The sequence below is a fragment of the Somniosus microcephalus genome, chromosome 7, assembly GCF_052327205.1.
Source record: "Somniosus microcephalus isolate GS21.2 chromosome 7, FLI_Smic_1.0, whole genome shotgun sequence".
Lineage (NCBI taxonomy): Eukaryota > Metazoa > Chordata > Chondrichthyes > Squaliformes > Somniosidae > Somniosus > Somniosus microcephalus.
In genome coordinates, this window is record NC_140993.1 from 132,866,185 (window position 1) to 132,879,069 (window position 12,885).

The 12,885-nt window shown below is 44.7% G+C and overlaps 1 protein-coding gene across 4 annotated transcripts in view; it reads left to right on the forward strand.

Annotated features, from left to right (window-relative positions):
- Positions 1-12,133, forward strand: part of tgs1 (trimethylguanosine synthase 1) — a 70,649-nt gene extending 58,516 nt beyond the window's left edge. For all 4 annotated transcript variants that reach the window (XM_085992960.1, XM_085992962.1, XM_085992964.1 and 1 more), the window contains one exon: positions 11,968-12,133. In XM_085992960.1, coding sequence (XP_085849086.1) covers positions 11,968-12,078 — 111 coding nt within the window. In that variant the 3' untranslated portion in view covers positions 12,079-12,133. The remainder of the gene's footprint in view (positions 1-11,967) is intronic.
- Positions 12,134-12,885: the final 752 nt, after the last annotated feature.

Here is a 12,885-nt window from a genome sequence, read left to right on the forward strand (position 1 = left end):
AATATATCCAACTCCTTCTTGAATATATTTAATGAATTGGCCTCTACTGCCTTATGTGGTAGAGAATTCCACAGGTTCACCACTCTCTGGGTGAAGAAATTCCTCCTCATTTCTGTCCTAAATGGCCTACCCCTTATCCTTAGACTGTGACCCCTGGTTCTGGACTCCCCGACCATCGGGAACATCCTTCCTGCATCTAGTCTGTCCAGTCCTGTCAGAATTTTATAAGTTTCAATGAGATCCCCTCTCCTACTTCTAAACTCCAGCAAGTACAAGCCCAGTCGACCCAATCTCTCCTCATACGTCATTCCTGCCATCCCAGGTATCAGCCTGGTGAATCTTCGCTGAACTCCTTCCATGGCAAGAACATCCTTCTTCAGATAAGGTGACCAAAACTGCACACAATACTCGATGTGGTCTCACCAAGACCCTGCACAACTGCAGCAAGACATCCTTGTTCCTGTACTCAAACCCTCTCGCTACGAAGGCCAACATACCATTTGCCTTCTTAACCGCCTGCTGCACCTGCATGCTTACCTTCAGCGACTGGTGCAGAAGGACACCCAGGTCTCGTTGCACTTCCCCTTCTCCCAATCTATTGCCATTCAGATAATAATCTGCCTTTCTGTTTTTGCCACCAAAGTGGATAACCTCACATTTATCCATGTTCTATTGCATCTGCCATGCTTTTGCCCAATCACCCATCCTGTCCAAATCATCCTGTAGTTTCTCGGCATCCTCCTCACAGCACACACGCCCACCCAGCTTTGTGTCATCTGCAAACTTGGAGATATTACATCTAGTTCCCTTGTCTAGATCATTAATATATATTGTGAATAGCTGGGGTCCAAGGACCGATCCCTGTGGTACCCCACTAGTCACTGCCTGCCACTCGGAAAAAGACCCATTTATTCCAACTCTTTGCCTTCTGTCTGCCAACCAGTTCTCTATCCAAGTCAATACCTTGCCCCCAATCCCATGTGCCTTAACTTTACACACTAATCTCTTATGCGGGACTTTATCGAAAGTCCAAATACACCACATCCACTGGTTCTCCCTTATCTATTTTACCAGTTACATCCTCAAAAAATTCCAGTAGATTAGTCAAGCACAATTTACCTTTCGTAAATCCATGTTGACTTTGTCCGATCCTGTCATTGTTTTCCAAGTGCTCTGCTATTACATCTTTTATAATGGACTCTAGCATTTTCCCCACTACCGATGTCTGGCTTACCGGTCTGTAATTCCCAGTTTTCTCTCTACCACCTTATTTGAATAGTGGGGTAACATTAGCTACCCTCCAATCCATGGGTACTGTTCCAGATTCCATCGAATGTTGGAAGATGATCAGCAATGCATCTACTATTTCTAGGGCCACTTCCTTAAGTACCCTAGGATGTAGATTATCAGGCCCTGGGGATTTATCGACCTTCAATCCCATCAATTTCCTTAACCATTTCCCTACAAATACTGATTTCTTTCAGTTCCTCCCTTTCATCAGACCCTATGTTCCCCGACATCTCTGTGTACTTGAGATGTGGCTATCGCCCTGCTGAAGGTACCAACGTTCCATAATTAATAATGCAGCCAATGTCCTCTGAAATTCTGGATTATTTAGGCCAATTTAATTTATAATTGCAAAGTAAATCTGGCAGAGAGATTTCATTTTCATACTACAGTGGACTGCAATTTTATGGTTTAAAGCATCTTATTTGATAATGCTATCTGGAATCACTGTAGGCTACATTGTCAAACTGTGGTGTAAGCTGGGGTTATTTTTTAAACTGAATTGCATGCTTCATAAGATTGGTTTACAATTCATACTGTTTTACCACATGGCTTCCTTGCCCTTTCCTTTCCTCGTACAAAGGAAGATAGAAGTTTAGTGGCTCTCAAATGATGTTATAGCAAGTAATACTACGAAATACTACTACGAAAATAAAATTCAATGTAACTATTGGACCTTGCACTTGCATCTGTTTAACTACTATATTATAGAGCTTGTCAATATGTAACTAAGTGAATGTTACAAATTGAATGGGTGCCCCAATGGTGTTCATGACAACTGTTTCTTGCCGCGTATCCCTGAGCACTTTACTATTCTTGATTTTATTAATAACCTACAGCAGGGTATAAATGGCACCATTCTCAAATTTGCTGATAAAAATCTATGCAGAGGTGTGTAATAGAGAACAAATCATTTGGTTCTGGGCTGATTTATATCAGTTGGGTGAATGGGCCCATGTATGCAGATGTTATTTAATGTGAACAAGTGCTGTGTCATGCACTTGGCGATGGAAACTCCAGGTATGTTTATACCACATGGGGTACCCATTTTTAAAAATAACACCGATCAGGAAAGAGATTTGGATATAGTAGTTGACTGCTTGTTAAAGGTGCACAGTGTGAAGCAGCTATAGGGTAAACAAAGAGGGTTTTAGATTGTATTGCTGGGACCATTAAGCACAAAATAAGGAGCATTATTCATATACGGTTTTATTATGTCTGTGCTTGGAGCATTGTGCACAGTTTTGACCCTTACATTTGAAGGGTATCAAGGCTCTAGATATGGTGCAGAGGAAGGGGGCCAGAATTATATCGTCTTAAACCTCTTAGTGATAATTTGCTAGTGCTGTTTGGGAGGGTTTAAACTAAAATGGCAGAGGGTTGGGAAGCTGTGCAGCAAGACAGAGGAAAGGGAAGCAAGGATAGAAACAAAAGAAGGAGACAAGCAAAAGTGGAAGGCGGAAAAATCAAGGGTGTAAATCAAACCGGGCTACAGTAAATAATAATTCTAAAAGGATTAAGAGTGTTAAAACAACAAGCCTGAAGGCTTTGTGTCTTAATGCGAGGAGCATTCGTAATAAGGTGGATGAATTATCTGTGCAAATAGATGTAAACGGATATGATGTAATTGGAATTATGGAGACATGGCTCCAGGGTGACCAAGGCTGGGAATTCAACATCCAGGGGAATTCAATATTCAGGAAGGACAGGCAAAAAGGAAAAGGCGGTGGGGTAGCATTGCTGGTTAAAGAGGAGATTAACACAATAGTGTAAAGTCTGTGGGTTGTGCAGTTAATAAATACACAGACTTCAGAAGTAACAAACAAACAGGTCTTTACTATTCGAAGGTCCGGGCGAATCTGCCCCAGCAATCATGCCACAACACTTATATACTGGTGTGGTCACTATCGGTATTACAGTATACAGAAGCCAAACAAATAGTGCCACACCTAAAGTAGTTCCCTTAAAGGTGAACGGTTACATTCAATAGTTCCCTTAAAGATAGACGGGTACATACACTACAATCCTCCCTTTTTAGCTTATTACTTACAGAGTCCCCGTTAAACATACATATCTTCAAATTCCTATAAAACAAATTACAGATATAATCTCGGTGGAGTCAATGTCATATAAAACAATTTACAAATATAATCTCGGTGGAAACAGTTCACAGGTTCAGTCTCTGCGGAAACAGTTCATAGATTCAGTCTCTGATCTTGACTCGTTCCGAACAACATTTCTTTGGTGTAGCCGGTTCACCTGGCTAGCGTGACTCCTCCATAGCCTTTTTCTTGACGTAACAGCTTGAACTTTCGTCCTGTTGAACCAGCAGTGCGGACTTTTACAACCAACTGGCTGTCTTGACATTTTCCAGTTTTTCAACTAATTTAGCTCCTTTCGTAATGTCCTGCCTGGAATGGTAGAAGTGCTAATATTTTAGACAGTTATTATCTTCTGCTTCTTTTTCTTTTCTGCCTTTTTGAAACTCTCGGAGCTCCTTTCTCGGCTGCCAGCTGTAGCGCCACCAACTCTCTATGTTCCTTAGACCTTAAGTGCTTCATCCGGATTTCAGCACTTTGAGAGTTTTCATCACAAGCTGGGCAGACCACATCCTCGTAATATTCAGTGTCACTCAACAGGTCATGGTAATATTCAGGTTCGTCCTGAGTTAGGCCAGCGAGAGAGACTACTTCTTCCTCCTCACCCGTCTGGACGTTAGCTGACGGTGGTTCCTTCCCTAAACATCTTTCTTGAAAAGCCTTCTTCATGCATTCATACTCATCCCGCTCTTCCTGGGTTATCTGCCATTCCTTCACGACGGACCTCATTTGTGAGTTCAATACCTTCCTTTCCATCGGTAATTGCGTTATCAGACTATTTAACCCTTCTACTGAAATAATGGTTTCCACATTCTTCTGTTCACCTTGACGTGATTCAGTGTACTTTTGGCATCCTTGTAAAATTTGTGTTGCCACCTCGGCTATCTCCGTGACTTTTGAGAGCTCCGAACTCGTTCCCCCTGAAGATTGAAGCTCGTGTTCAGATTGTTCCCCTTGCCGAGTCTTGTCCTTCAGCATATGAAGGAGTTGGCCGACCGTTAACTCTTCCCTGGGAACACGGTGGATCAGAGTCTTCTCCATTTCATCCACCTCTTTCTCCAATACTTCCACCTTACGTTCCTCTTGAACTTTGGCTTTCAGCGCTCGGCAAAGTTGCGCCCTGATGCTCTCTAGTTCATGTTCAGGGACCATTCTTACAGTGTCCTGTTCTTCCACTGAAAGGATTCCCAGTTGAATCTGTTCTTCAAGTTGTTGAACCTCTGTCATTGCCGCCTCATACTTGTCTTGGGTGTCCTTCAATGTTTTTATAAGTTCTTGGACATCCTGTCTTTCATGCTCTGCCATGATTTTCACCTCTAATTGCTCATCTATGGATGGAGCTTCTATCGATGAGTCTGTCTTGGCCTTGAGTTCATCAAGAATTTCCTGCAGCCTTTGGACTTCTTGCTCATGTTCAACCTTTAGTTCATATGCTTCTACTGAAACTAGCTTTTCGGAGGCTGCCGAGTTAACCCCCTCCAGAATTGTAGCCTGGGCCTGTTCATACTGTTCTTTCAACTTCTCACACTCTGCTTGTAAGGAGTCGTAGAGAAGAACTGGAATAAAATCCTGGCTCCCTGAAGATTCCTCTTCCTTTGGTTCATTCTGTAAATATTCTAGTTCCTGAACAGCATCAGGGGAATGTGATTGGTATTTGACCATGATGGCTCTATGGTCGCTCTCTGCTTGAGCTAGCTGTCTCTGTAGTCTTTCCAGGTTCCCCCATTCGGTGTCCCAGAACTTTTCCATATTTTTCATCTCCTGTACGAGACGGTCACTCAACTGTTCTAATTGTTGTCGTACTTTGACATAAGTTTGCGTCCGAGCTCGGTGTTCTTCCGTCATGGATGAATCCTTTGCTTGAACAGGCTCAGAATTCTCTGTCAACCTGGAGTTCTGCTCTGCAGCTTTATTCTTCTTGGTACCATAAGTCCTTCTGCATGTCTTCGTTTTCTTTCCCATCGTTGGCAAGTCCCTTTTAGCCTTGTCTTCCATTTCCGACTTGGTCTTATCATCATCCATTTCAGAGTCTGAGCTAATAGCTTGCACCGAGTCCTCCCTCATTATGGCTTTTAGGTAATGCCATTCCATGTCTATTTTCTTAATCCACTCCCGTCCTAGAAGTGGTGGTCCTCCCTCAGATAATACGTACAAGTTCATTCTTGGGTGTTCTTTACCCCTATCTCTCACCTTGACTCTTATTTTCCCCACGGGGTATACGTTATGCCCCATGTATGTCTGTAATACGAACTTGGTATTTCTTAAAGGTATGTGAGAGAATAGCCGGTGGTAGTCCCTTCGGTTGATGACTGATAGAGCTGATCCAGTGTCCAGCTCCATTCTTACTTGGACTCCAGCTATTTTTAGTATTACCCAGATGGCCTGTAGATCCGTTGCTTTACCCACATTGTGGATTCTCAGACTACCCAGCTCCTGGTTGTTTGGGTCTGAGTCTGAATTCTGTTCGTCTGAACTCTTCTCAGCCACCTTGTGTACCTTCTTGTACTTTTCTGGTGGTGGCTTCCTTTGATTATTGGTCTTTTTCCCGGACCGGCATACCTTCGCGATGTGACCCAGTTTGCCACACTTCCTACACTCTTGGTTCTTAAACCAGCATTGATTCTGGTCATGCGTTGTCTTCCCACAACGGTAGCATTTTGTTGTGCTTGAAGTAATTTGGTCCACCCCGAGTGCCGCCGCCTTTAGTTGCATTTCCGCCGTTCCTTTCGCTGCGGCTTCGTGCGATGCAGCTATAAGGACAGCCCTGTCCAGTGTGAGGTCGTTCTCTTCCAGTAGTCGCTTCTGCGTCCCTTCTTTGGACAATCCGCATACGAACTTGTCCCGCAGCGCTTCTGTCAGATTCCCTCCGAACTGGCAGTACTTCGCTAGCCTACGCAGTTCGACCAAGTATTCCGCATTGCTTTCGTCTTTCTTCTGCGTTCTTGCGTAGAATTTGAATCGTTCAGCCAGCATCAGCGGTGTGGGGTTCAAGTGGTCCTTCAGCACAGCCACAATCTCTTCGAAGGTCTGATCCGCTGGTTTATTTGGTGCTATTAGATGCTTCAAGAGCCCGTATGTTTTTGCCCCCATCGAGTTTAGCAATGTTATCGCCTTGTCGTCTTCCTCTATTTTGTTGGCTTCGCAATAGATCTCTATGCGTTCCACGTACGTGGCCCAGTCTTCTATTTCAGAATTAAAGTCATTAATATTCCCTCGCTTAGGCATCTTTCTTCCCTTGGGAGCAGCACCAGTATTTCTTTAAGTATTCTTATTTATTTGTTTGTTCCTAAGATGGCGGTTTTCCCGCGAAATCGGCGGTTTCCCGCTCTTTCCTTCTCTCCCCGCCCGCTTCAATGGCGGTATGTCAATCAAGATGGTGGTTTTCCCGCAAAAATGGCGGTTTCCCGCTCTTCCTTTCTCGCCCCGCCCACTTCAATGGCGGTTTCCCGCTTCTGGCGTCTTCTCCGCCTAATGGCGGCTTCCCGCGTTTCTTCCCGGTGGAAGGGGTACGCTTCCCCCACAGCGGACAGGTTCCGCTGCTGGCTGGCTACCGCACAGCTCCCCTTACTCGGCTATGTCTTTTCCTCCCGCCCGCACGGCTCTACCGGCGCTGGGTACACCCCGTTAACGGAGGACAGTTCAGCCGCTGGACTGGCTCACGCGCAGTCTCTCTCTCCGTACCCGGCTCTGTCGCTCTCTCACCCGCACGTTCGGTGCTACCGGCCCTGGGTACACCGTTGGTGGAGAACAGCTCAGCCGCTGGACTGGCTCCTCGCAGTCTCTCTCTCTCCGCACCCGGCTCTCACCCGCACGGTTCCCGTTCGCCTCCCCAGCCCTCTCGCAGACCGGTGTTTCCCTCCCCGGCTGCGGCTGGGTTTCTCTTCCCGCGCCTACTCGCAGGCTCAGCGCTTCGTGGCTGCGGTCGCTGCCCGGAGTTTCCCCGCCGATCGCGGTCCGGCTGTCACCCGACGCCATTGGACCCGACTTTTGGCCGGCACAGCTCCCCCTCGACCGAGGTCGAGTGCTCTGCCCTTATCCTCCGGATACTTCTACACCTTCCCCTACTCTCAGTCTCTTCGGCCGCCTTGTTTCTTGCTGGTCGGCTCACTCCGCACCGTGGCAGAAGGGTAGTCAGTGCCTGTTGCTGATACAGCTTTTGTTGTTAGTCTTCCTGCTTTCTGCTGTTGCAGCCTCGTGTTTTCTTTTGGTAGCACGACGAGGGCGGTTGTCTCTCTTCGACGCTCTTCGTTGCTTTTGGTAGTCTTGCCGCAGGGTACGATCGGACTCGTCGCCACTGTAAAGTCTGTGGGTTGTGCAGTTAATAAATACACAGACTTCAGAAGTAACAAACAAACAGGTCTTTACTATTCGAAGGTCCGGGCGAATCTGCCCCAGCAATCATGCCACAACACTTATATACTGGTGTGGTCACTATCGGTATTACAGTATACAGAAGCCAAACAAATAGTGCCACACCTAAAGTAGTTCCCTTAAAGGTGAACGGTTACATTCAATAGTTCCCTTAAAGATAGATGGGTACATACACTACAAATAGTAAGGAAGGATATTAGCTCTGATGATGTGTAATCTGTATGGGCAGAGCTGAGAAATACCATGGGGCAGAAAACGTTAGTGGGAGTTGTATACAGACCCCCAAACAGTAATGCTGAGGTTGGGGATGGCATTAAACGGGAAATCAGAGACGTGTGCAATAAGGGCACAGCAGTTATCATGGGTGACTTTAATCTACATATAGATTGGGCTAACCAAATTAGTAACAATACTGTGGAGGAGGAATTCCTAGAGTGTATACGGGATGGTTTCCTGGACCAATGTGTCGAGGAACCAACTGGAGATCAGGCCATCTTAGACTGGGTATTATGTAATGAGAGAGGATTAATTAGCAACGTTGTTGTGCGAGGCCCCTTGGGGAGGAGCGATCATAATATGATAGAATTCTTCATTAAGGTGGAGAGTGAAGTAGTTGACTCGGAGACTGGGGTCCTGAATTTAAATAAAGGAAACTACGATGGTATGAGGCGCGAGTTAGCTAGGATGGATTGGGGAATGTTACTTCAAGGGTTGACGATGGATAGGCAATGGCAAACATTTAAAGATCGCATGGATGAACTACAGAATTTGTTCATCACTGTGTTTGGCATAAAAATAAAACAAAAAAGGTGACTCAACCGTGGCTAACAAGGGAAATTAGGGGTAGCATAAGATCCAAGGAGAGGACATATAAATTGTCCAGAACAAGCAGCAAACCTGAGGATTGGGAGCAGTTTAGGATTCAGCAAAGGAGGACAAAGGGATTAATTAAGAGGAGGAAAATAGAATATGAGAGTAAGCTTGCTGGGAACATAAAAACTGACTGTAAAAGCTTCTATAGATATGTGAAGAGAAAAAGATTGGTGAAGTCAAGCATAGGTCCCTTGCAGTCAGAATCAGGGGAATTTATAATGGGTAACAAAGAAATGGCAGACCAATTAAATACATACTTTTGGTTCTGTCTTCACAAAGGAGGCCACAAATAACCTTCCAGAGATTTCAAGGAACATAGGGTCTAATGAGAGGGAGGAATTGAATGAAATTAGTATTTGTAGGGAAATGGTGTTACGGAAATGGACGGGATTGAAGGTCGATAAATCCCCAGGGCCTGATAATCTACATCCTGGGGTACTTAAGGAAGTGGCCCTAGAAATAGTAGATGCATTGCTGGTCATCATCCAAAATTCTATAGACTCTGGAATAGTTCCCATGGCTTGGAGGATAGCTAATGTAACCCCACTATTTTAAAAAGGTGGTAGAGAGAAAACGGGAAATTATAGCCTGACACCGGTAGTGGGGAAAATGCTCGAGTCCATTATAAAAGATGTAATAGCAGAGCACTTGGAAAACAGTGACAGGAGCGGACAAAGTCAACATGGATTTACAAAAGGTAAATCATGCTTGACTAATCTACTGGAATTTTTTGAGGATGTAACTGGTAGAATAGATAAGGGAGAACCAGTGGATGTGATGTATTTGGACTTTCAGAAGGCTTTCGATAAGGTCCCGCATAAGAGATTAGCGTGCAAAGTTAAAGCACATGAGATTGGGGGTAAGGTACTGATTTGGATAGAGAACTGGTTGGCAGACAGGAAGCAAAGAGTTGGAATAAACGGGTCTTTTTCCAAGTGGCAGGCTGTGACTAGTGGGGTACCGCAGGGATTGGTGCTAGGACCCCAGCTATTCTCAATATATATTAATGATCTAGACGAGGGAACTAGATGTAACATCTCCAAGTTTGCAGACGACACAAAGCTGGGTGGGCATGTGTGCTGTGAGGAGGATGCCGAGAAACTCCAGTATGATTTGGACAGTTTGGGTGATTGGGCAGATGCAGTATAATGTGGATAAATGCGAGGTTATCCACTTTGGTGGCAAAAACAGGAAGACAGATTATTATCTGAATGGCAATAGATTGGGAAAAGGGGAAGTGCAACACGACCTGGGTGTCCTTGTGCACCAGTCGCTGAAGGTAAGCATGCAGGTGCAGCAGGCGGTTAAGAAGGCAAATGGTATGTTGGCCTTCATAGCGAGAGGATTCGAGTACAGGAGCAAGGATGTCTTGCTGCAGTTGTACAGGGCCTTGGTGAGACCACACCTTGAGTATTGTGTGCAGTTTTGGTCACCTTATCTGAGGAAGGATGTTCTTGCCATGGAGGGAGTGCAGCAAAGATTCACCAGACTGATACCTGGGATGGCAGGAATAACGTATGAGGAGAGATTGAGTCGATTAGGCTTATATTCGCTAGCGTTTAGAAGAATGAGAGGGGATCGCATTGAAACTTATAAAATTCGAACAGGACTAGACAGACTAGATGCAGGAAGGATGTTCCCGATGGCGGGGGAGTCCAGAACCAGGGGTCACAGTCTAAGGATAAGGGGTAAGCCATTTAGGACTGAGATGAGGAGGAATTTCTTCACCCAGAGAGTGGTGAACCTGTCGAATTCTCCACCACAGAAGACAGTTGAGGCCAACTTATTAAATATATTCAAGAAGGAGTTAGATATATTTCTTAAGGCTAAAGGGATATGGGGAGAAAGCAGGGACAGGGTACTGAATTTGGATGATCAGCCATGATCTCGTTAAATGGCGGAACAGGCTCGAGGGGCTGAATGGCCTACTGCTCCTATCTTCTATGTTTCTATAAGGAGGCTTTTAAAATGATGAAAGGATTGGACATAATCTGGTTAAATGGGTTATTTGAAATAGAAGGCGTGGTGGACAAGAGGTCATGCCTGTAAAAACCCATATGCAGAGTCATCTGCAACATGGTGAGTGTGTGATGTTGTAAAGTCCTTTAAAAAGGAACTTGACAAGTTCCTGAGAAAAGTGAACACTCCCAATTATAGGACTAAGTGGTTGGTTCACTTTAAATGTGATCCATCATGCGTAACCATGGTTTCATGGGACTTTCCTAGAGTTTCCTGAATTAGCCACAGTATTTTTCCTCTTTATCCTATCCACGAGAAAGCATTATTAAAGGAAGGAGTAATGGTGTGTGAGTTTGCGCAGTCCATAGATATGTGAGCTTGGTGGGGCTGATGGTCTTTTTTTGACCCCCCTTTTTGTATACGAGGCTAGATGGAGTTAAATACTGGAAAGCACTAAAATTCTTCTGTTGTGGGGGTGAAATAGTTGTACAGTTTGCGTGGGTGGGGGAGGAAACAGGAGCGAGACCCATTTATGCTGGGCCTCCACCCCTTTGTGCATTTTTTAATTTCCTGCCTCCGTTGACCCCATGTAATGCACACCTGCAGGAAGCGGGCATGCTTGCACATCAAGACCTCGTACTGGCGGATGTGGAGCCATTCACAGTTTAAAAGGCCACTTTCCCAATGACAACGATTGGTTGCTGTACAGAAAACAGAACATTCAAAATTCGGTCACTAACAATTTCTTTAAATATTTGGTCACAGCAAAATCTCTCTGCTCCATCTGCCAAAGCAGGTTGCTGCCTTAGTTGCGGCCTTTACCTGGGATTTGGAATAGGTTTGGGTTAGAAATCCCACTCTTCCCAAGGAGGCCAGAGCAGGAATTTCTAGCCTGAAGTGTCTACAGAACAAGAGAATACCAATCGAGATGAAGTTTTTTTCCACCAAAAACTTTGTTTGTTGGAGCTGCAGCAGTGATTCAGAAAATTAACTAGCCAGGACCTCAGTTGGTAATGGGTTGGACACTGTGAAATGGGAATACATAAAGTTCCGGCTTTGCAGTCTCCTGAGAGAGCTCGACTCCATTTTCATGAAAACACTCAAAAAAAAAAAAAAACAAACAAAAAAAAAAAATGTAACTTGCCCTGACTTTTGTCCTTGGTTCCCTCCCTTTCTTTAAGGGTAAGAACCAGATGCAGACTGAGGGAAAATGGACTTTGAAAATAAACCTTAAAATAATTGGCTATTACTAGGGAGCTTGAAATAAGGCTGGGGAATTTTATCCTGCAACTTGAGTGCTATATATGCTGGGACTTTGGAGAACCTTTCATGTTGCATTTATCCTCTGCTTATTTGATTGCTTATTTATTTGTTGCAGGTGGCCTCCTTAGCTGGACCAGGAGGACAAGTAGAAATTGAACAGAATTTTCTCAACAATAAGCTGAAGACAATCACTGCTTATTTTGGTGACTTGATCCGGGATGTGTAGAGCAATTTAGCATTGTATGATTTATGTTTGAACCTAATAAAGCATTTTTACTTAAGTGGTATGTACTGTTCATTGCAGTGAGAGCAACAACAACTTGCATTTATATAGCACCTTTTAACATAGTAAAATTTCCCACGGTGCTTCACAGGCAAGATGATTAAACAAAATTTGACACCAAGTCACATAAGGAGATATTGGGGCAAAAGCTTGGTCAAAGAGGTAGGTTTTAAGGAGTGTCTTAAAGGAGAAGAGAGAGGCAGAAAGGTTTAGGGAGGGAATTCCAGAATTTAGGGCCGAGGCAGCTGAAGGCACAGCCGCCAATGGTGGAGCGAAGAAAATCAGTTGTCTAAAACTAGACAGGTAAAGCAACTAGCAGATCCTTCATTGTAAAAATCTCCAATAGAAAGCAATAATGGGCATTTGTAGAGCTCGCTAGAAGAACTGGGCAATGAGACCTTCACACACCTGTAGGTAGTCCTGGCTGCATTGGCTGATGCAATGCTTGTGGCTGCTGTACACCAAGGATCTCTTGGTTTTCCATGTCGTGCAGCTGCTTCTTTCTCAAGTCTATGGTGATGACTCTGTCCATGTCAGTTTTTTGCAGCATACAGTCCTAATTTTTCAAACAACTGGGCATATTGTAAGACCTCGCAGATTGATCAAAGCATCTGAAGTGTTGCACATGAGGTGAGGCATGGGTGGAGATATGCAATGTTACGGAGGTGGAAGTAGGTGGTCTTGGTGATGGAGAGGATATGGCGTCAGAAGCTCCGCTCAGGATCAAATAGGATGCCAAGGTTTCGAACA